At 39.7% G+C, this 22230-nt stretch overlaps 6 protein-coding genes across 6 annotated transcripts; 3 read left to right on the top strand and 3 right to left on the bottom strand.

Annotated features, from left to right (window-relative positions):
* The first annotated feature begins 1014 nt into the window (after window positions 1-1014).
* On the top strand, window positions 1015-1570 carry LOC129746265 (translation machinery-associated protein 7 homolog). Its single transcript, XM_055739847.1, has 2 exons — window positions 1015-1167; window positions 1231-1570. The coding sequence occupies exon 2, from the start codon at window positions 1240-1242 to the stop codon at window positions 1432-1434; it is 195 nt and encodes a 64-aa protein (XP_055595822.1). The 5' UTR covers window positions 1015-1167; window positions 1231-1239; the 3' UTR covers window positions 1435-1570.
* Window positions 1571-1971: 401 nt separating this feature from the next.
* LOC129746264 (dynactin subunit 5) lies at window positions 1972-2724 on the bottom strand. Its single transcript, XM_055739846.1, has 2 exons — window positions 2331-2724; window positions 1972-2267 (listed from the first exon to the last, which is right to left on the bottom strand). Exons 1-2 carry the CDS (start codon window positions 2706-2708, stop codon window positions 2052-2054), a joined length of 594 nt encoding a protein of 197 aa, XP_055595821.1. The 5' UTR covers window positions 2709-2724; the 3' UTR covers window positions 1972-2051.
* Window positions 2725-6802: 4078 nt separating this feature from the next.
* On the top strand, window positions 6803-8415 carry LOC129747238 (zinc finger protein 771-like). Its single transcript, XM_055741336.1, has 2 exons — window positions 6803-7008; window positions 7072-8415. Exons 1-2 carry the CDS (start codon window positions 6898-6900, stop codon window positions 8356-8358), a joined length of 1398 nt encoding a protein of 465 aa, XP_055597311.1. The 5' UTR covers window positions 6803-6897; the 3' UTR covers window positions 8359-8415.
* Window positions 8416-12923: 4508 nt separating this feature from the next.
* LOC129742394 (uncharacterized) lies at window positions 12924-14270 on the bottom strand. The gene has a single exon (XM_055734293.1). The coding sequence runs from the start codon at window positions 14268-14270 to the stop codon at window positions 12924-12926; it is 1347 nt and encodes a 448-aa protein (XP_055590268.1).
* Window positions 14271-15612: 1342 nt separating this feature from the next.
* Window positions 15613-16752, bottom strand: LOC129747444 (DNA-directed RNA polymerases I and III subunit RPAC1). Its single transcript, XM_055741676.1, has 2 exons — window positions 16351-16752; window positions 15613-16297 (listed from the first exon to the last, which is right to left on the bottom strand). Exons 1-2 carry the CDS (start codon window positions 16681-16683, stop codon window positions 15623-15625), a joined length of 1008 nt encoding a protein of 335 aa, XP_055597651.1. The 5' UTR covers window positions 16684-16752; the 3' UTR covers window positions 15613-15622.
* A 198-nt stretch (window positions 16753-16950) lies between these two features.
* On the top strand, window positions 16951-21746 carry LOC129747433 (leucine-rich PPR motif-containing protein, mitochondrial). Its single transcript, XM_055741657.1, has 5 exons — window positions 16951-17159; window positions 17323-17504; window positions 17567-17912; window positions 18009-19851; window positions 19940-21746. Exons 1-5 carry the CDS (start codon window positions 17023-17025, stop codon window positions 21590-21592), a joined length of 4161 nt encoding a protein of 1386 aa, XP_055597632.1. The 5' UTR covers window positions 16951-17022; the 3' UTR covers window positions 21593-21746.
* The last annotated feature ends 484 nt before the right edge of the window (window positions 21747-22230 follow it).

Raw genomic sequence — 22230 nt, forward strand, 5'->3', positions numbered from 1 at the left:
CTCGGTGCGTGTTTTCCTGTTAAATTCTTTTTGTGTCTGCCTGGCTCGTCCGGAACTTTGCTGTGCTGCTGAAATAAAATGAATGAATATAAATTCGGAAAGAATACAATTCAAATTTTTACAATTAAAACTTACCACAACATCTCTCATCATGCCGAATTCAACGCTTTTAATGTAACGCTTCTAAAACTGCCCTTTTTGAAGGGAATCGAGCCTTTCAAAATAAGGGGTAATATTGATCCGATATAATGACCCGTTATTTGACAGATCATGGGGGTTCTCAATAACGGGTCAATTTTACGCCTTTAAGGGGTAGCCAAAAGTTAGCGTGTGTGCCTATCAGAACCAAGGTGGGTATATATTCAGGAGGTGTTCCCAAATAACGAATTCCCGATTCAGCCATTTTGGCTATGTAGGCTATGCAACTATGCGGAACTCATGAAGTTTGTTTACCAACCAACCACAGAAAAGCTGAGCAAAAAATAAACAAACTCATTGAGAGCCCCGCTCACTCCTCGCCTACTTACTGTGAAAGTCGGAGAACCTAGTGTATCTAAGAACCTTGATCAGAACTTAGTTTTGCTATTGCCCAGTCAAACTCAAAGTTGAGGGAAGCCACCGAGTGCTGTTTTGAACCAAAACTACTTAATTTTGAGTTAAAAAAAAAAGAGCGTGTTGCGATGTTTCAAAACGGAGTTCGAACTGCGAACTCAACACTAATCCCTTTTTATCACTCGGCGCGGTAGCAAAGGTGAGTTCGACCTTATGAACTAAAAATGCAATGTACTGGAACAGCAACATCCGGTTACAAAAAATGTTAACCATCCTTTAATTCCCTGAAAATAAACAGCCTTCGAAAACAAATGATAAATTTTAGTTCGGCCGCCGAACTTAGTATTGAGTATGTCTATCAGAACTGGGTTTTGCGATTGCCCAGTCGAACTCAAAGTTCAGGACTGCCACTCCACTGAAGTGCTGTTTTGAACCAAAATAATTTAATTTTGAGCTTAAAAAAAGGAGCATGTGATTCATCGTCAATTGACAACCGAGTTTGACGTTTTGAAACATATGGTCCGCATTTTTACCACTTAACCGTTTTCTTGGATCGAGTGCGGAAGCATTTTTATTTTTCAACAGGAATATTCACATTTATCGCAGTTTAAAAAGGTAATTTTAACATTCTTTCATTGCGAATTGATAAACAGTAGTTTTATTTTTGTTTTTGCTTAGCCCACCAATATGTCCGGCCGAGAGGGAGGAAAGAAAAAGCCCCTGAAGCAGCCCAAGAAAGACTCGAAGGAGATGGACGATGATGATCTCGCCTTCAAACAGAAGCAGAAGGAGCAGCAAAAAGCATTGGAAGCGGCCAAGGATAAGGCATCGAAGGGTGGACCAATGGGCAGCGGAGGGATCAAAAAGTCTGGCAAGAAATGATCGATCATTATCGCACATTTGAAAATGTGTATTCTTTTTTAATTAACTTTACCTACGATAAGATCCATTCGGTTTGCTTGTGAAAATAAAATGCCTGTCAAAAGGGCGCCGTATACTGAACCATTTACTCAATCTATATTTAATTTGATATCGTTATTCGAAAGAATTACCCATTTATAAATTTAAGAAGCTTATTTCTTTGAATAATTAACTTAAAGATGATCAAATCGAATGATCTTGAAGATACATTTATAACCCAGATACCGACTTGAAAGACGGAAAATGTCGAACGCGTTCGATGAAACGATCTGAATTTTCTATTTTGTACCTGTTAATAAAAAACGTCAATGCAAAGCTGGGGTGCTAATGATAAGACCTAATTTCCAGCTGTTAATCAAATAGATGTTTTGTTGACATAAAGTCATGTTAGTAGCTAGTACGGAAAAACGATTTTCGTTTAAGCATATTTTGAACATTCACCCATACTTATTTAATGCTGTTAAATTTTGCATTTAAAAACATCATGTAAACTACAGATTTCAGTATAAGTCATTTATTAGTATATTAGAATTAGAGAAACGAAATAAATATTTTTATTAATAAAGTTATCAGATATATCAAGCACCAGTTGCTGGAATGAAGTGCTCGTAGTACGATTTGGTATATTCCACCATAAGGTCCTGCATGGCGTGGGGAACAAAATCCGGATTGCCCTGACCACCTTCAATTTTGCCATCAGCTGTGTATCGCATGTAGCTTGCCACTGTTGTTTCCGGCGGCAGGATTGCACCATCCTCGACAATGCAGTTATCCTTCAGGACACATCTTCTTCCCTAAAATAAAATTAACAAATAATTAAAAATGTCCAATGTAATATGAGTTGATTTATTCCTTACGATGACGGCGTTTTTCCCGATGTAAACGTAGGATCCAATGGAGGCCGCTGATACTATGGCCCCCTCTCCGATGAAAACGTGATCTCCGATTTGAAGTGGAAAGAAAGCTACCCCTTTGCTGAACTGTTTATATGGTGGCCGTACTACAGACCCTTTCGAAATCACACAGTATCGTCCAGTCCGCACAGCAGCGAGATCCCCTCGTATGATGGCTCCACTTTGCACTATCACTTTTCCATGGAGAACAATGTTTTGTGATCCACAGAGGATCGTCTGTCTACTGACTTTATTTCCGGAAGCGGTTTCAACGTATTCATCTTTATTATAATAGGTATCCGGGACATCCATGATCAAATAATATTCACTAATTTTCACCATTAACCCTTTCAGTCCCAGCTAAACTCAGAATTTTGTTTACGTTTCAATGCTACCTGTCAATTGACAGATAGTTCACACTGTTAATTGGTAGAAATCGAATTGTGATCAACTTAACCGAACACAGAGTATCAGGCTTTTCAGTCATTTTAAATACCCAACTTCGAGCTTTAACGCCAGTATTGGGTTTTACATTACTGTTTGAAACTTGAAAAACTTTGAAGATAGCATTTTATATCTGTTTTCACAGTAACACAGAGAATATAATAATTATCTCAATTATTGAGAGCTTTAGATAAAGTAGAGACAACGGGAAAGAAGACTAAACGACCAAGATAGACGTCAAACTTTCATAAGAAAGTCAGAACAAACTTTCATCCGACGGGTCCTACACATCAGAAAAAAGGCTGACCAGGAAGACGAAAAACCTGAGGTAGCTAAAAAAGCTACAGGAAGCCACCACCGGACCCTGATGGAAACTGTTTTTTTTAAATGACTCCAGATAATGCCCTTTCCTTTCCTATGATAGATCTAACTTGAGTCACCGCGACGATTACTAACCCAAAGTTCGGAAAAATACCCACATAAAACCCACATAAATACACACACCTCGTAAAAGTTGTCAGTTATGGGGGTATAAGCTTAAGGGTACGAACACAGTGAGCGCGAAGCGAACTGCGAAGCGAAATATTCATTCTCCGGATGAATTTCGCAAGTTCGTTTTTGAAGGCCGGCCACAGTGCTCGCGAATTGCGAAGCGGTTCAACACTGAAAAAAACCTTCTGTGTTTTGCAAAAATTATTCACACGCGAAAAAATCTTTGCAAATTTATTTGCAGAATAAAAACTGTGAACGGGGAATACGTGCCGCGCAAAAAAACCGCTTTAATTCCGCATTAATTCCGAAAAACCAAGATGGCGAAAATGACAAAAAAACTCCTGAAATCGCATAAAACACCCATAATTGTGGTATTAGGTGAAAGGAATCAATTAGTAGAAGTCGAATTTTGCAGTCTGACGCTATGAAACACCATCTTAAAATCCAATTCGGCGGCTTCCGCTCAACTTTAAAATATTTCAAATGACTGAAAATCGCATGAAAACAAATCTACCAAAACTATGACAAAAATATAAAATTATGAAAAGATATTTTACAATATTATGACAACACAAATTACGAAACGCTGACAAAACTTTGAGAAAAATATGGCAAAGGTGATAAAAATATTAGAAAAATATACCAAAATTTTGATAAATTTGACATTAAAATGGCAAAGCCATGACCAAAATATTAAAAAAATCTGACAAAATTAATTAAAATTGACTAAACTAAATAACAAAAAAATTACAATGATAACAAAACACGAAATAAAAACTTTGACAAATATTTGACAACATTATGGAAAATATGACAAATGAAATATAAATGACAAATATATTTATTTGTATTATGTATTTGTCATCATTTTGTAATTTTTTTTACATGTATTTAAAAGTATTTTGTTATCTTTTTATTTCATTCTTCATAATTTTGTCAGACTTTTAATCATATTTTTTTCAGAACTTCGTCGTATTCTAGTCCATTTGTCTTATTTTTTTCATTTTAATGACAAATTTTTGCCATATTTTTACCACCTTTGAAATATGTTTTTTTTTATAGTTTTATATATGTGTCAGTTTTGTGATTTTATTGTAAATTTATTTATTACTCTGTCGTTTTTGTAAATTAGTTGTCAAAATTTGTCATATTTTTCGGTATAATTTTTTCAGCACATTTGTCGTGTTTTATTCAAAGTTTTGTCATTTGTCATTATTTTGTTTGTCATATTTTTGTCATAGTTCTTTCAAATTTTTGTCATTTTTCAAATTTTAGTAATAGTTATTTATATTTTTGCCACGCAGTTTTGTTATATTTTTGTCATCATTACTTTATTTTTCAACACATTGTCATATTTTTGTTAATTTCTTTCAGTGCTTTTCTGCAGTTTTCTCAAAAATTTTGTCAATCATTTTTCATCAACTTTTTGAGCCCTTTTACTAATTACCTATATTGTGGATGGTTCATGCGATTTTCAGTTATTTACTGCCCTTTGAATTAAGCGGAAACCGTCATCTTTGATTTCAAGATGGCGTCGAACAGCCAAATTCGACTTCTACTTATTGAGCCCTTTCATCCAATACCCAGATGTGGGAGTTTCGTGTGCTTTTCAGTCACTTCCAGCATTTTAAAGTTGAATGGAAGGGGACATATTGGATTTCAAGATGGCATCGGACAACGAATTCTAACTTCTATCCGTTCAGCCCCTTCACCCTATACACATATTGTGGCACCGGTCGTTTATTGCCAGTTAGATTTTGTTTCAATTGAAAAAGACTGACACCGCGTTATTTGTGAAAATTCACGCTAAAAACCGTGCATTTTTCATAACCAACACAGAAACGGCAATGATAATTAAATAAATAAACTTTTGAAAATGATTTTTTAATAATTATCATTTGCGAAAAGAAATATCCCAGAGAATATTTTCAGTGTATGTCCGGATGAACTGGATGAATTCGCGCGATCGAGCCCGGCTCTTCGCGAGAACATTCGCTTGCACTGTGGCCGGTCGATGTTTTTTTCAACGTGTTTCAATGAGAAGCGGTTTTCTGCGCGAATTAGAAATTCGCTTCGCACTTCGCTTCGCGCTCACTGTGAATTCGACCTTATGGTTCGAGAACAATTTAACGATAATTGATAAATTTGAAGTAAATCGTAATACCATTCATTAACCTTTTCAGATACCTTCACCTTCTAACATATACGATTATTTATCGTTCCTAACGTTGTCGACGAAAAGTTCAAAATAAGAGCTACGTTTACAGATACAATCACTATTTCTAGAGCCGTAAATGTATCGTATTGGCTGTTTGAGATATAGTTTTTTGCTATGCGGGTCGTCCCGGGTAACGATTCTGTTTGTTTATTCAGAAAAAGTTTTGTCCCGCGGGTCCTACGCCGTTTGGTCTAAAGTCATTTGGCATAAAGCCGTTTGGCATAACGTCGTTTGGCATAAAAGTCGTTTGGCATAAAGTCGTTTGGCATAATGGCCGTTTGGCATAATGGACGTTTGGCATAATGGTCATTTGGCATAATGTCCGTTTGGCATAATGGCCGTTTGGCATAAAAATATAAAAATTTATAAGGTAACATAAAATGTTGCTAAACATTAAAATACATAAGTTTTTTTTTCAATTTACCGATTTTCTAGGTTTAATCAAATCCCTAGGAAGGCCCCGTGTTTCTAGGTTTACCCAAAGCTAGGGACAATCCCCTAGCCCGGTCCGCAACGCGAAGCGTAAGGACCATACTTCATTTTAGTTCGAACGCGAAGCGTGAGGAGGCTTCCTCGAAATTTTGATCCATCATTTTAGAACGGCCACGTACCCAAAGTTAGGGACAATCCCCTAGCCCGGTCTGCAACGCGAAGCGTAAGGACCATATTTTATTTTAGTTCGAACGCGAAGCGTGAGGAGGCTTCCTCGAAATTTTTATCCATCATTTTATGCCAATTATGCCAAACGGCCATTATGCCAAACGACTTTATGCCAAACGACTTTTATGCCAAACGGCGTTATGCCAAACGGCTTTATGCCAAATGACTTTATGCCAATCGGTACACAATCGTCCCGCGCTAGTGGAGAAAAACGAAAACGACATAAGTCATTATGTGCCTTCTGGTCACTTAGAAGCGAAATAATTGTTATAAAGGGTTGCAATTAGTTCGTGCTCGAGAACAAAAAAAAACAGATGCTTCTGAAATTTGAAAAAAAAATCATTCAGAAATTCGTAGAAATCTTCCCTGAATCTACTGAACAAATTCCCTGAATTTTGTATATGTACCTTTCAATAATGGCTATTAATAAAAAAATTAAAAACATATTTACTAACAGCAAGCGAATTAAGAAGTTAAAGGTAAAGATTTTGTCTTCCCGTGCAGTTACGAAGTGGCTTCAAATTCCCATTTTTGTGTTTTTAATATTATCGTGCTCTTGTGGATAATGTTTTCTGATAGTGTGTATCTATATTTTTTTAACATTACGTCGTTTCCGAAAATGATGGTATAACATAATTTATAAAAAATAAGACCAAATAAACGGAATAAACTGAAACAAATTGTTTTCGTGTTCAGTTCCCGTATCCAATAAAAAGGATGGATTTTTCTAATCGCTGCCGAGGGTGTCTTTCGAATGATGAAGAAACACTACAACCTTTGAAGGGTTCGTCAATCGGCGAACTGTTCCAGGATTGCGTACGGTTGAAGGTATGTTTCGATTTAAGCTTCATTGGTTTGACTGTGTTATAATGGTCGTTTCCATAATCATAGGTAGCATTTGATCCGGGACTACCGAAATATTTATGTGGAGCTTGCTACCACAAATGTGCGGCCTGGAACAAATTCAAGCAGCAATGCATCGAAACGCATGACTTGCTTAATCTCAAGTTTGGATCTTCAACGGTGTCTAATCATGAGCATATCAGTGCTAGCGAAAATGCGGTAGCCCCTTTACAGGATGAAACTGTCGCATCTTGCTTGCAGGAGTACACGGAAGCGGAATGTAATGAAGTTGGTATTACTTTGAATGCCAGCAATGATGACGAAATTTACGAGGAACAATCTGAAGAGGTTTTGGAAGAATTTTACCTAGACGACGAGGTTTCAGAAGAAAATATCGAAGACAATCCAATACATATGAAAGACGAAATACCAGAGGAAACAACTTCTGACGAAAAAGATGTTGATAATCCAGAAAGAAATTCAGATGAATATCCTGAACAATGTGCTGTCGAAAGTCAAGAAATAACGGAAAAAGTTGTACGATCTTTCACTTGCAAAATATGTAAATCCAGCTTTAGCAACTCAAGAGCGCTTAGACGCCATATGATTAAACATCAGGATTCAAAGCGTTACGTTTGTATAGATTGTGGTAAAAGCTACAAGTTTCCAACTTCACTCACGTTGCACAAGAAATCGCACCTCAACAATCCGACGTACGTTTGTGAGTTATGCGGAAAATCGTTCATTCGTGCTCACGGTTTGAAAACTCATCTTCTGACACATACAACGGAAACGCCCTTCGCATGCAAGAATTGTCCTAAGAAATTTAAAAATGAAATCATGCTACGGAACCATGTCTTCCGAACTCACTCGGAGGTAAAGAACTTTAGCTGCAGTCAGTGTGGCAAAACTTTCAAAACTGGCGCAGAGCTGAAAATTCATACTCGGAGCCACACCAATCAGAAACCTTTTGCTTGCTCACAATGTGACAAAAGCTATAAAACCCAGAGCCATCTAGCGGTACACTTTCGGGCGGTGCATACCTCTGATAGACCCTACAAGTGCGGCCTGTGTCCGCAGGCATTTGCCCACCGAAAAGTGCTGAAAAACCACAGCCTAACACATTCAAGCGATCGGCCGTTTTCCTGTGACTTTTGCCAGCGAACGTACCGCCAAAAGTGGACTCTTGTGGAGCACATGAAGCAACACCGGAATAAAATGACTAGGATTAGGACTGCAGAAGATTCGATTGAATCGCTCGCTGAAAATCAAGTAGCGATGCCTAATCTAGTAGCGGTTGCTCAATTGCCTCAGAGTTTTATTAAGCTGGAGTAGGTCAAAAATCAATCCAACAACTTTTTAGAAAATGAATGTTGCTTAAAAAATTACTTTTAAATTGGGTTTATGTAATAAAGTTTCGCAATTCCAAAAAATGTGCCAGTTGCACAGTTTGTGTCTTTGAAGAATCCGAAAACGGTTACCATCAAGACGCCATTCACCGCCCAGACACCATTTACCGCCCAAAATCACCCTTTTGTGTGTATTTTGAAAAAACTGGGATGTTTTCTCTAAATATAAGACCTGTGTTCTGTGTCGGCATCATTGTTCGACCATTTCACTGAAAAAACATCACTTAATTATGCTAACTATAGCCAGAAATAAAATATTTGGTTTTTCGTTTCCGGTCAAATTATTGAATTCGACGCCTGTTAGCGAACTAGTTGTTTGTTTGTTTTATTGAGTTTATAGAGGCATTAAATTTACAATTCATTCGCCTCTTTTAGATAAAAGAAAAAGAAGAGATAGGATATAATACAATTCAAGTTACTTAAATCTGGTTAAAAAGTTCCGTTACTCTTAAGAAGTCTAATAATTTGTCTTCAGTTGCTTTTTCATTTGCCAGGATATTTCGCACTCCGTTGGGTAAGTCGTTCGCTATACGCTGATGTTCGTAGATTGGACATTCCGTTAGAATGTGCTCGATTGTTAGATAAGTTCCACAATTATCACACTCGGGTCGTTGGTTTGGTCCTCCGCCTGTATAGTGACTGAGGGTTATTCTTGTATGGCCGACACGAATCCTGGAAAGCACACGCTGTTCATTTCGTTTGTCTCGGTCTTTCCATATTGAAGAAGTTCCTTTGATTTTTCTAGTGAACAAATTTCTCTCCCGGTTCCAGCAGGATTCCCAAGAAAGTTTTACCATTTTTTCGATCCATAGTTTCAGGTCTTCTCCGGGGATATTAGTTCTCCAGAAACTCATACTATGCCCGATTCCAGCCAGTTTATCGGCTTCTTCGTTGCCCTCAATCCCACTGTGTCCCGGAATCCAGATGAATGTCATCTTAGAAAGGTCCTTCAACTCGAGTTCTTTTAACCAAGGATGTTTTGATCGGCCGGTTTCGAAAGCTTTCAATGCGCTTGCTGAGTCAGTGAATATAGCATATTCTTTGACTTCATCACTCGGAATCGAATTCACAGCGATATTCAAGGCTGCAATTTCAGCTGAAAATACAGAGCATGCATTATCAAGCTTGAGAGATATTGAATTATTTGATGAAAAAACTCCTGCGCCAACTCCATTTGCAGATTTTGATCCGTCAGTAAAAATTTGTTCGTGGTTTTTAAATTTCCGGTTTACAAGCTCATTGAATATCATTTTTATTTTGAAGGGATTATCTCCAGCGCGAACTTTTTCTTTGATGCTCCAATCAATTTTAGGCGTTGGGTGATTCCAACGTCGATCTCGTACACTGGGTGTCTCGGCCACTTCGGGCAGAACTTCTGCAAAGTTTTTTGTGAGTATACTATTGATATGGCGTTGTAGGTGTGTTTCTTCTCCGCTTGTTTTCTCTAGAAATCCAACAGTTCTGTTTGTTAGGATTTGCACTGTCTTTAGGTGAAAAGGTATGCATCCAGATTCGATCATACAGGAGTTAGTAGGTGAACTTGGCATATGACCTGATGCCTTTTTAATAATCTTATTATAGATGGGTGCTAATGTTGAGACTAGTAGATCTAGATTGCGGCATGTAATTTCGATACCGTAGAGCAATTTAGAGGTCAGTATACTATTGCCAACGCGGATTATTGTGTGGCGGTTATTATTTTGATGTCTGCTGCTTATGGCTGACAACAATCTCAGTCGACTATCGCACTCGTTTTTCACTATTTCAAAGTGTCGCTTGAAGTTCAAACTTCTATCGAAAGTAACACCCAGGACTTTTACATTTTTTTTAAAAGGTATCGAATTGTGTCTGATCTTAACTACACGGTCATTTGCTCTGTGATTTGAATTACAACAGTGAAATATGCAACTTTTTTCTGCAGAGATCATAAAACCGATTTCATCTGCCCACTTTGATACGATACGGATTGCATTCTGCTGTTTCCTACGGGTTTTAACATAAGATTTACCAACTGTTAAAAGTAGTATATCGTCGGCGTATGCAAATGCATACATGTCCTTGGGTAAGTTATTGAAGACATTGTTCATGGCGATCAAAAAGATAGTGACTGAAAGCACAGACCCTTGTGGGACTCCAGTTTCTTCGCAAAATGATTGCGAGAGTGAGTCACCGATTGCTACTTGGAACGAGCGATTTGATAAAAAATTTTCAATGAACACACACAAGCGTCCATTGAGCCCCCACTTCAAAAGTTGCTTTAGAATGGCATCCCTCCATACACGGTTGTATGCTTTTGATAAATCCAAAATTCCCATATCGACATGATGACCCGATTCTCGTGCATCGTCTAGCACTTCCCCTAGACAAGCGAGGTAGGTACCACATCCACGGCCCCTGCGAAATGCGAATTGACGATCATCGAGCAAACTATTTTCTTCTAAAACGGTAGTTAGCCTCCTATTAACCATGCGTTCAGCTATTTTACCAATGCAACTAGTGAGGCTAATAGGTCGATAACCCTCTACTGTACCGTGATCTTGTCCATTTTTCGGGATAGGGATAACAATGCTTTTACGCCATTCGTCAGGAAATATGCCAGTTGTCCATATTTCGTTGATGCATTTAAGGAAAACTTTTTTCCCGATGTAAGGTAACCGTTTGAGCATCGGGTATCCTATGTAATCTGAGCCTGTTGAGGAGCCTTTAACGTGATCTAATGCATAATATAGTTCCTGTATGGTAAACGGTTGATTACATTCTTTGGTAACGCTGTTACTTATTTGGAATGGACTGATTTGAAACTCGATCTTGTTTTTAGTTTTTAAGAATTGTTCGCTATAATTCTTGTTGGCGGAAAGGGATTCGAAAAACTTGCCGAATTCGTTCGCGATCGTTGGTGCGTCGTCAGTTAACTGATCATTAATTTGCAAAGTTATCCCTCGAGATCTTTTTTTACCGCTTAGGCAGTTGACACGTCGCCACAACTCAGAAATAGAACTGTCTGGACTGATGCCATCTAAGAATTCCTCCCACGAAATGCGTTTGGATTCCTGCATACACTTACGGGCAGCGTTCCTAGCTTTTTTGAAATGTTCGAAAATTTCTGTACGTCTTGGGTCGTCTTTGGGTGTTTTTTGTAATTTTCGTAGAGCCTTCCGACGTGTCTTGATGGCCTGTTCTACTTCCTTATTCCACCAATGTACAGCTTTTCTTCCAGGTTTATTACTGGTGCGGGGGATGTTCGCTGCTGCTGCTTCTTGGATTCGTTCGGCAAAATCCGATATGGAATAGTTCTGGTCAGGATCTAGGGAATCCATGATGGCATACTCGAAATTTTCCCAGTCTGCTTCTCCGTAGATCCACCTTTGGCGTCGAGTGGTTGTAGGGATAGAATGGTGAGTTTTAATTTCAATCGGGTGATGGTCGCTGCCCAGCGAGTCCCAACCGATTTCCCATCGGATTTGGTTCAGAAGATCAAAAGATGCGATGGAAAGGTCGATATGACTTGTTTGGTTGCCCCGGCGAAAAGTTGTTGTCCCATCATTAAGAACAACCGCATTTTCTTCCTCAATGGTTTGGATTATTGAAATACCTCTGCTGTCATTTTTGGGGGAGCCCCATTCCGAATGATGGGCATTAAAATCACCGAGTATGAGGTACGGTCTAGAGAGTTGTGATATCAAACCACGAAATGTTTGCTCGAAGTTGGTTAGATGGGTTGATGACGGGACGTAAACTGAGACGATTGTAATGTTATTACCGGTCAATTTTACTGCCGTTGCTAATAAAGTTGTTTCTAGTCTCAGTACTGAATGAGGGACAGTTTTTAGAACGGCAATGCTGACATTTTGCCAGTTGTTCGAGCCGTGCTTAGAGTACCAGCAGTAGCGGCCTCCTAACCAGGAGTTTAAATTTGTGTTGGGTTTGGTATGAGTTTCCTGGAGTGCAAGGACTATTGGAGAATTTTGAGCAGTGAGAAGTAACAGGTCGTTGAGGTTGTTCGCCAAACCGTTAATATTCCATTGAAGGCAGAGTCGGCGCTTAGCATTTTGTTGGTTGGATTCGTTCTGTACTAGGACATCATCAGTTGGGTTCGGCGTGGGAATACAATTGATTTCCGATGGATCTTCGTCGATGGTTGATGCGTCTAAAAGATTAAGTGCACTGGTATATTGTTCTTGAGAAGAATGTGATAGGGTACTTGCCTGTGTATTGGCAGGTTGCCCTAAACGGACAACCGCCAGAGGATCTTCAGCTTCTGGTACTTCTCTGGTCGGGGTCTGAATTGGGCTACGCTTTGGTGATACAGGTTGTTGGGATCGGTTGGCTTTTTCGGAAGATTCACCATCTACGGGTTGGGGTATGACGTCCCGGATGGATTTTCTTTCCAAAAGCACTTCCGTATGCAGTTGTTGGGCTTTTATAGGCATGTAGGTGGGTGAATTGCTAAAGGTAAGGGTATTATCGGAAACGGTTTGACAGAGTTTATTTTTATGTTGATCTTTGTTTGTTTTTTTCGTTTGGTCCGCCATGAGGAGTTCGAGGAGTTTGTTCAGGAGTTTCCGTATCAGATGTATACATATCCATTTGCCGAGAAACCGTTTCAGTGTTTTCTTGATCTTTGTTGGTCATGTGGGTGGTCTTCTTCATTGGAGGGCTGATAGAGGTAGCTACACGTCTTTGTGAAATTCCTCTGTTCCGCTTAATCTCGTTTCTTTGCTCAAATTTGTCGGGGTTCACAGTTCGTGATCGGCTCCTAGTTCTGTCCATAGTATCGTTGTTTGGCGTAGTTTGTATATTGCTGTTAACGTATCGTACACTCAAGTCCTCTCTAAGATTTTGAATTTCATTGAGAAGCCTTTCGATTTGCATTGACTGTTGTTTGTTGTTGTTTGTCAAATTTGCGATCAGTTCGTCCTTTCTTCTGTTTTCCTTGATTAGTTCGTCAAATTTAATCGAATCTTTTCGATTTTGGGCTGTAGCTTGAGCATAACTGTTCTGTCCGCTTTCGACTCGCTTTCGAGCTTCTGCATAGGTGATGTTGGAATCGATTCTCACTTTGACTATTTTGGCTTCTTTTTGATAGACTTCACACTTTTTGTTTCCTGGTCTATGTTCTCCTTCACAATTGCGACAAAATTGAGGCTTTTTGCATTCGGGTTGTTCGGTGCTATCAGTTTCATCAGGATTTGTCATCGGATGTTCTGCAGAACAGTTGAAACAACGTTTCGGCCCTTTACAATGTTTCGATGAGTGCCCATACTCGAAGCATTCGTAGCACAACATGGGGTTGGGATAGTACGTTCTGGTGGCGACTCGTAGTAGTCCTACCTTCACGTATTCGGGGTACGTTGTTTGTTTGAAGGTGAGAATGAGTGTAGAAGTGTTAACTTTTAAATTGTCTTGCTTACGAATGATCCTGCGTACTTCTGAGACATTTTGGTTGGCGAGTTGTTCTTGAATTTCCGTTACGTTCATTTCGATCAAGTCATACGATGAGATGACGCACTTGCAGGAGTTTAAAGTTGGGTGGTACTTGATTGTTATTTTTGTGCCATCGAGTAGACATTGAAGAGCCAGCAATTTGTCAACCTGTTCCTGTTTCCTGGTCTTTATAGTGTATTTCGTACCTTGGGCTTCACTATAGGCCGATTCGACACTACCTACTGCCTTCTCTATCGATTCGCCTATAATAAACGGGTTTTTAGGTAAGATATGACCGTCGATTCCAGTCATCTGAAGGATTATGATTCGACCGAATTCTTTGTTTTGGTCCATGAACGATGGGAATCTTCTACCAATAGGTCCATCTCGAGGCCCTCCACTGGCGGAGGCCATTTCTTCTTAGTGATTCAATATATTGAGATCCTAAGTTTCGCACCGCTTAGCTATTAAACTGGAGCTAAGCTAAGTGATAGCAGTCACCTGCTACCTACCCCAAAAGGTGCATGTATTGTGCTGTAATCGTTATCAGCACCAATCGCGCCTTCAACTTGCATGCAAGTTTATGTGGCGTCAACAAGGCAATATGGCGTCTTCGAATGTGGAATATAGATTTCTTATTCGGAAAAAGTTTCGACAATATTTCACTTTATAGTCTCCTTTTTGTGAAAACCCGATATACTTAGCGTTCTCGACACTTTCCGGACTCAAGAATAATTAGAATTAGCATTAAACTGAATCGAGATCAATGCTAAAATCCGATAGAGAACAAGAGGTTTTAATTGCACCACAATGAACAATCAATTGCACAGTGGGACTGAGTTAGCGAACTAGGCATTACTGTACTCCTAGGGCAAAAAGGGTTTTTGTTTACTAGATAGTACCTATTGGACCTAAAATCGACTTGAAACGATAGTTTTATTTTCGTAGAATAGATTTGCATCAAAAATTTTTCGATTTTTTCAATAGTTGTTGTTTTTGAAGCGTTTAGTGATGGGCGGTAATTGGTGTATAAAAAAAAGTGTGGGTTCCTAATGACCGGTCACGCACAATTTCTTTGTTTTTAACGCATGTATTGTGTTAAATGTGTAAATTGTAAGAAGCATTTAGTTTGATTATGTTAGAAAATGATGTTTTATCGCTCAAAGTAACCGATTACTTGAGGTTGTTTGCCGGGAATCATCATTTTGTCAGTCAACGCACTTTGTTAAAATTTGTACTAAATTTGCGGAAAAAAAATCACAAAATGTATTCTCTAAAGAGCCAAAATATGGTTTTGACAGCTCATTGTATGGAAAATACTAAAAAGAACAGTTTCCGTGTTTTTATGATAGTTTTTCGTTGAAAAAACATTATCGATACCCGGAAAAGTCGAGTGGGCGGTAATAGGGCCAGTTGAACACCCCAAAGTTTAGTTAATTATTTTGAAAAGCGTACATTTTTCGCATTCCACTAAAATTTTTATTTAAAGTGGAGCAGTTTTGGGATGTATTGGAAAAGAAAGCGAATAAAAATCTGCCGTCGTTTTTTTATTACACATGTTTGAAGTTGAAAAACCGCTTAACTGGGCGGTGAATGGCGTCTTGATGGTATTTGCATTGCTAGAAAAGTCATTTTTTTTCTACAAGCACCAAGAATGAAAATTTGAATAAATTGTAATTTAACAATTTTAGATGAAATTTTAATTCCCAAAGACTTCTAAAACATGACAGTCATCAGAGTGAAAATAAAAAATGTTAAATGGAAAGTTAGTTACCTTTAATTTCATCCAAGAACATTTTACACTTCTTCTTCAGGACTTTGGCCGCTTCCACGAAAATCACATCCGGTGGGAGGGCTCCCAGTGATTCCACGGTGAAAATGAAATGATTCCTCACCCGACTCATTGTGACCGAATCTGCAATCTGCGGATACCGGTAAACATTCCGGCTGCAGCTATCATAACGGGCGTCCTTCACGTACGCCTGATCATCCTTATCGATTTCAATTACCCCCGGCGAAAAACATTTCTGAAGCAGTAACGCATCGCGACCCACCACCGGTCGATTGAGACGAATCTCCGGAAGCAATCGGTAGGATGCCGTAGCTACCGGTGAAAACTTAGCATGATCTTTTCCTATGCCTTTGATGGCAAAAAGCTTAATATCAAATTCATGCCCAGGGCGCATTTTACTGATCAGAATATCGCCGTCGATCGGTCCCACTTCCGGTTCCTTATAGATCGAAGCCTGATTACCAACCGGGACCCATTTGATCTGTCCCGAATAGATGCTGTGATTCTTGTACATGTTGTCATTGTTAGTAACTTCGTCGGATTCCTTATTCTTCCAAGTACATTTGACCTTAAGCTCAAACTCAAGCGTATCCAAAGCATTTGGTGGATCATTTACGTTTGTTTTATACTCGAACAAACGAGGATCGGCCTAAAATAAAAAGTTAGAAAAATTACATCTTACCCAACTACATTCGGACAAACCTGCAGAGGAATCAATCCCAGTCGATGCGCCAGAACCTCATCTTGAATTATAGACGTGTTGTTGTAGATGTGTACTTTCTCGATGGCCATGCTGGGTACTTCGCTGATCATCAAGCGCCGGAAAGCGTTGGCAATTGCCGGATTCACACCGATCATGTCGAACTCCAGCTCGCTTTCTGCATGCCGGACGATGACGATCTGCAGCTGCCGCTTGAATTGCTCAAAGTCCCAAAAATCGTCCGACAGTCCGTAGTCGTTTGCATCCTGTTTCAGTTTGTACTCCTCAAGATAGAGTCGCGGTTTTTCCGACCGATTTTCCATCGCTTCCGGCATATTTCGCACTGGTTCCGAAAAACAAACTGAATTCACTCACACGTGCCGCGCCGCGGTCCTCGACTGATGAATTCATCAACAAAATAACAAATTGACACCGTAAAAGAATTTCAATCACACAATCAAAATTTTATGTTTTAGTATTTAGAAGTAGAAACATAATGACGATTTGGTTTAGTGTATAAAAACTTGCGAAGCACCCTGTTGTATTCATTTGGTGAAAACACGTGCTGAGTGAACTTTTTGCTTCAGTTCATTCGTGGTTGTCAAACGTGAAGCACGAAAAAATCGGTGTGGTCTTTTCGTATTTCATCATTCTATAGCTAGCACCACAAAATCATGGCCTCGATATTGCGGTCCAGCAAATTTGTGCGCTATTTCGCCGGATTCGCGCGGAACATAGTATTCAACACAGTCCGGGAGACGGAAGGAAGTTTTATTCAGCAGTCGCAATGTTTGTGCGGCAGTTCTGTGAGGTAAGTTCTGGAAATTTCTCCTTTTATGTGGGTGCCGGTTTGCGGCACGCAGTGATGTACAAGTTCATGTTACGCAACAGATTCTATCTGTAATTGATTTTTCTGCTCAGTTTTCTACTTGCACTAGTTTTTAAATGAAAGTGTAAATATTTTGTCTTTCCAGCGGGTATGCTACATCTGCCGCTAGTTCCAGTCAGGGACTAGACCGATCTTTGAAGCGGCTGGATGAAGATGTAAAACGCTCTGGAAGAATTTCACGCCGAGATCTGGAAGATGTTCTGGAGGAAATTCGAATTAACCGTTCCGCTTCCAGCGCTCAATCTTTACTGGTTATTCGTTGTTGCGGTATGTTAAACGCGGTTTCTTAAAAAGCACCTTAGCAGTAATTTTTGGAATTCTTATTGCAGGTAACCTAGTTCCAGAAGAGCTTCCCGAGGTGCGTACAGCTCTGGTTCAGGAGATATGGAAAACGTTGAACAGCTTGAACGTAGCAATGGACATTTCTCACTACAACGCCCTTCTTCGGGTGTATTTGGATAATGAGCACTCCTTCTCGCCTACGGAATTTCTGGCGGATCTGCAGGCCAAGGGCGTTGAACCGAATCGCGTCACCTATCAGCGATTAATATCGCGCTACTGCCAAGAGGGAGACATTGAGGGAGCAACCAAGATTCTGGAATTCATGCGGGAGAAGCAGCTTCCAGTTAATGAATACGTTTTCAACGCACTGATAATGGGACACTCGCAGGCTGAGTAAGTTATTTTTTTTCATTTATTTACATATGTATAAATCAAAATCATTTTTATTTTATTAAACAATTGGTATATAACTATTTATGTCTCTTTCAGCGATCTGGAATCGGCGACAGGTATTCTGGCAGTTATGGCGCAAGCAGGACTTCAACCGTCGGCCGACACCTACACCACTCTTTTGTGCGGATATGCTAGGAAGGGTGACATCGAGTATATCACCAAAACCTTGGATACATGTGAAAAGAAAGAAATCTTCCTGTTGGATAAGGATCTTCTGGAGATAATTTATTCCCTTGCTACGAACGGCTTCGCGGACAAAGTTGAATTTCTGATAGAAAGAATCCGCAAACAAGTGGGCTACAACCAAGACGCTGTCAATGTTATTCTTCGTTTGATAAATCGTGGCCAGGAAGAGGTGGCTCTGAAGCTTCTAAAAACAATGCCACGAGCAACGAAAAACGACGGGGAGTTGGCCAACACGGGAGGATTTCTTCTGAAGCAGTTGGTCAAAGCTAAAAGACCGGTCGATAAAATTATTGCAATTTGTGAAGAGCTTCAAAGTGGCGGACTGAATAAACAGGCTTACCTGATAGCATTGGAAACAGCTCTTCGTAATGGAATAAACGAGACAGCATTTGCTTTACTGAAGGTAATGAGCCAAAGTAATTTTCCTCTGCGACAACACTTCTTTTGGCCACTACTCTGTACGACCGATCGTCCACAGCCAGAAGGTGTTATGAATGTATTGAGAGCCATGAAGGACGAGTTCAATTTAATGCCTAGCAGCGAAACAGTCCGAGAATATGCTATTCCAAACTTGGGAATGGCCAACTATGAAGAAGTTATTCAACTGCTCAAAAGTGTGGGTATTTCTACTGCGGCCGCAAGCTCAGGATGCGCTTTCGTTGCGTTAGAAAATAATAATCTTAAGGAAGCAGCACAGATTGCTTCGCGATTCAGGGCATTTTATTCACCTGGAATTTATCGAAAACCACTGGTATCAGCACTAGTTCACACCAAAGACTTCGATTCCTACATTCGCTTCTCTCGACACTTGTATGACAATTTGACCAGAATCAATACTAAGGAAGAGTTGAATGATCTGGACGGTGAATCTGATGGCAACGTTCCTAATATGCAAGCGGAGGTTCTAGGAACTATGATTTTCGATGTTTTGGTATCCTTTAAAAATAATCGCGTTGAGGCAGTGGAAAAAGTGTTGACTGGATTCGTCAACCAAGGTTTGTCAATTAGTAGCAAGCAGGCGCAAAGGATTCAAGAAAAGTTGGGTGCTGAGCTGACAACTGAAATCTCGTCCATGCTTAGCAAACTAGCGGCTGGTGAATTGGAACCAATCCAACTTGAATCCACTGCACCTCGAACAAAGCAAAACAACTCAAATCTTTCTATTCCGCAACTGGAACGCTTGATAACGGATCTGCAGGCGCGAGGAGATAATACCAACTCATTGAAGAGCGTCCTCATACGGAATGTTATCCGCGCCAATGATGTGGCCAAAACTGAAGAAGTTCTGAATCGATTAGAAGGCGAAGGTTACGTTGTTCAACCAGGAGTGTATGCTCAAATCGTGGAGCTGTACGCAAACAATGACAAAATTGAGGAGGCATTTGATTTGTTAAAAAGAGTAAAGGCAAAATCCCCAGATTTTGAATTGGACGGTACAAAAATGATCAGATTGGTGCAGGCCCTAATCCAGCAGGAACGCTTCGATGATGCTTACTCTTTTTTGAATGAGAATAAGCCTTCCGTTGCTCGAGGAGATCGGGATGAAGATTTCAATTATAACAGCGCCTGTTGGCGTTTACTGAACGGTTTAGCTGAGAAGGGTAATGCAGAACAAGTGAATAAACTTATTAATCACTTGCTGGACAACGGATTCATTACACCACATAATATTTTCCTAGGATCATTAATTAAGGTGAGTAAGAGCCTAGGAAATATTTTTAATTTATCGTTAACAGCCTAAACCTTGTTTATTTCAATATAATTTTCTCATAATTCTCTAGGTTCATTTGGTACGAGACGATTTGAAAACAGCAATCACAGTGTTTGAGGAAATCTGCCAGAAGTATCGCACCACTCCTTGGAAATCTGAGCTAACCTGTCGACTAATTCAGGCTGAAGATGCTTCCAGTTTGCAGCGTTTAACAGATCTGAGCACGGAAGTGCACGGCGAAGTCAACAGTCTGTATGACTTGGTCTTCGCTTTTGTAGACTGCGGTCGCATTCGTCAGGCTCGTAAAATTTTGGAAACTCCCGGCCTACGTACCCGTTATCAACGCATCGAGAATGCCTGCGATCGGTATCATGTAGAAGGAAAAACCCAAAGCCTAGAAGGACTAATGGAAGCCACGAAAGATTTGAATCACATCGATCGTTCTCATATATATCACAAGCTTCTCAAAAGCTACATCAACGACAAACAACCAGAGAAAGCTCTCGGTTTGTGGACCAAAATGCAGGAAGAAGATGAAAGCCCCTCGGATGCATTCCTAATCGAGTTGTCTGATTTTCTGAAATCTAACAACTACGAAGTTCCTTTCGTTACACCTGCTGCTGTGAGTACAACCACGCCAGCCAGCAAAATGAGCAAAAATGAAAAACAAAAAACGCAACCAACTAGTGATAAGAAGTCGGAACCCAATTCTAATATTTCTGTTCCACTGAAGAATTTCAAGGCTGCTATAAAGATATCAGATCCGGATCGTATTCTCTCAACCAGCGAAAAACTTTCTCCGAACGATAAACTTAACATCACAGAACGATCGTTGATTATTGAAGCCTTGATTAATCGCGATCGCTTGAATGAAGCTTCTAAAAATGTTATTCAGCTACTGGAGCAGAACCTGCACCCTATACCTAGAATTTTTAAATATTTCCTCAACAAGTTAGCAGCCAGTGGTGATTTGAACACTTTTGAACAGATTGGTAAAATGTTATCTGAAGATCTCAAACGATTAATTTCTTACGACAACAGATATTGCCATGCAAATATCGTAGGCGGTAATGCTGCACATTATTTGAAAAAGCTTGAATCTGCTATCACCAACGTTAAAACCAAGGAAGAGGCCGAGGTTGCTGCCAAACACTTTCCTATCGGTGGAGCTGCTGGTATTCTCACAACGCATCCGGAATTGCACAACGAATATCAAAAACTTGCTGAACTGTACACCAAATGGGACATAATAACGCCTATGAATGCACTCTGGACACATTACTTCTTAAACGGTCAAGAAAGTCAAGCCCAAGAGCTGTGGGACAAACATCTTGCTAACTCACCACGAGTAATGTTCCAGAAAATAATCCAACATGCTCGAGAGAATAATGACGATGCGCTGGTTCGACGATTGATTGTCCAGCTTAAAGATTCCAAAATTTCCGAAAATGGACAAGGAATTATTTACAGCTGTTTGATCGATGCTTTGGTTGTAAAAGGACAAACAGATCAGGGTATGGAGGCACTTCAGGAAGCTTTGAAGGTGGTTTGTTTGGAGAACATCAATCGATCTGCGCTGCGAAGACTAAAGGATGCTGTGACGTCCTCGGGACGTGAATTTCCCTATCAAATTCCCGAACGAACAGCCAACAAATCCCACGAAACAACTAGTAGCAGTAGCAGCAGCAGTAGCGATGATGATATCGGTCCCAGCAAAAATTAATCAACAGATAACAATTGTAAGATGCAGATGGCATTTCCCGGTGGTTCAAGTTAATTTTTGCACCCTCATAAGCTGTACTTTAATCCATTTAGTGTATTACCATACTTCTGTATTGCAAATCACGACCTTCTTTAGTTTTAAATAGATGTATTCCTGAAAAACAGTATTAAGTTTTTTCATTGACAACTAGTTTATTGAAGGCCTTTCAGTTTTTTTATCTTTACCTTAATAGGTTTAACAAGGTTTTTTTTTTGTGCGGAATGTGTTCATTTCGCTAGGTTAGTAGGGAGGGGACTGGAATAGTCGCGGCGACTCAACAGTTAAAATTATTTTAACAAGGCAGGAGAGGGGTTTATAGGGGAGTATCCTTCGATATCAGTGTTCCATTAAGGTTCGGCTGTGGCCTCATGTAGCTGTGGTTTCGCTAGCTAAGGTTTGGTATCGGTTTCCATCCTTCTGGCCAGCCATCTTTACGTAAGTGTCGAACTCTTTGGATGAGAGGTGGTACTAATAAATAAGCAAAACAAACATTAAATGAAGAAGACACAAGGGGAAAGTTTACGTGGGTAAGAGGACTAAACGACCAAGTCAGACAGCTTGAGATATTTGTAAATTGGGAACAAATATCCGAAATCTAA

Source organism: Uranotaenia lowii, chromosome 2 (genome assembly GCF_029784155.1).
Source record: "Uranotaenia lowii strain MFRU-FL chromosome 2, ASM2978415v1, whole genome shotgun sequence".
Lineage (NCBI taxonomy): Eukaryota > Metazoa > Arthropoda > Insecta > Diptera > Culicidae > Uranotaenia > Uranotaenia lowii.

Bases quoted from the DNA above. Each gene is read 5' to 3' on its own strand.
- LOC129746265 (XM_055739847.1), top strand. From the start codon at position 1,240: ATGTCCGGCCGAGAGGGAGGAAAGAAAAAGCCCCTGAAGCAGCCCAAG.
- LOC129746264 (XM_055739846.1), bottom strand. From the start codon at position 2,708: ATGGTGAAAATTAGTGAATATTATTTGATCATGGATGTCCCGGATACC. The intron at 2,268-2,330 runs GTAAGGAATAAA...ATTTTATTTTAG, and splicing joins TCGGGAAAAACGCCGTCATC to GGAAGAAGATGTGTCCTGAA.
- LOC129747238 (XM_055741336.1), top strand. From the start codon at position 6,898: ATGGATTTTTCTAATCGCTGCCGAGGGTGTCTTTCGAATGATGAAGAA. The intron at 7,009-7,071 runs GTATGTTTCGAT...CCATAATCATAG, and splicing joins AGGATTGCGTACGGTTGAAG to GTAGCATTTGATCCGGGACT.
- LOC129742394 (XM_055734293.1), bottom strand. From the start codon at position 14,270: ATGGCCTCCGCCAGTGGAGGGCCTCGAGATGGACCTATTGGTAGAAGA.
- LOC129747444 (XM_055741676.1), bottom strand. From the start codon at position 16,683: ATGCCGGAAGCGATGGAAAATCGGTCGGAAAAACCGCGACTCTATCTT. The intron at 16,298-16,350 runs GTTTGTCCGAAT...TTTTTATTTTAG, and splicing joins TGGGATTGATTCCTCTGCAG to GCCGATCCTCGTTTGTTCGA.
- LOC129747433 (XM_055741657.1), top strand. From the start codon at position 17,023: ATGGCCTCGATATTGCGGTCCAGCAAATTTGTGCGCTATTTCGCCGGA. The intron at 17,160-17,322 runs GTAAGTTCTGGA...TTGTCTTTCCAG, and splicing joins TTGTGCGGCAGTTCTGTGAG to CGGGTATGCTACATCTGCCG. The intron at 17,913-18,008 runs GTAAGTTATTTT...TGTCTCTTTCAG, and splicing joins ATGGGACACTCGCAGGCTGA to CGATCTGGAATCGGCGACAG.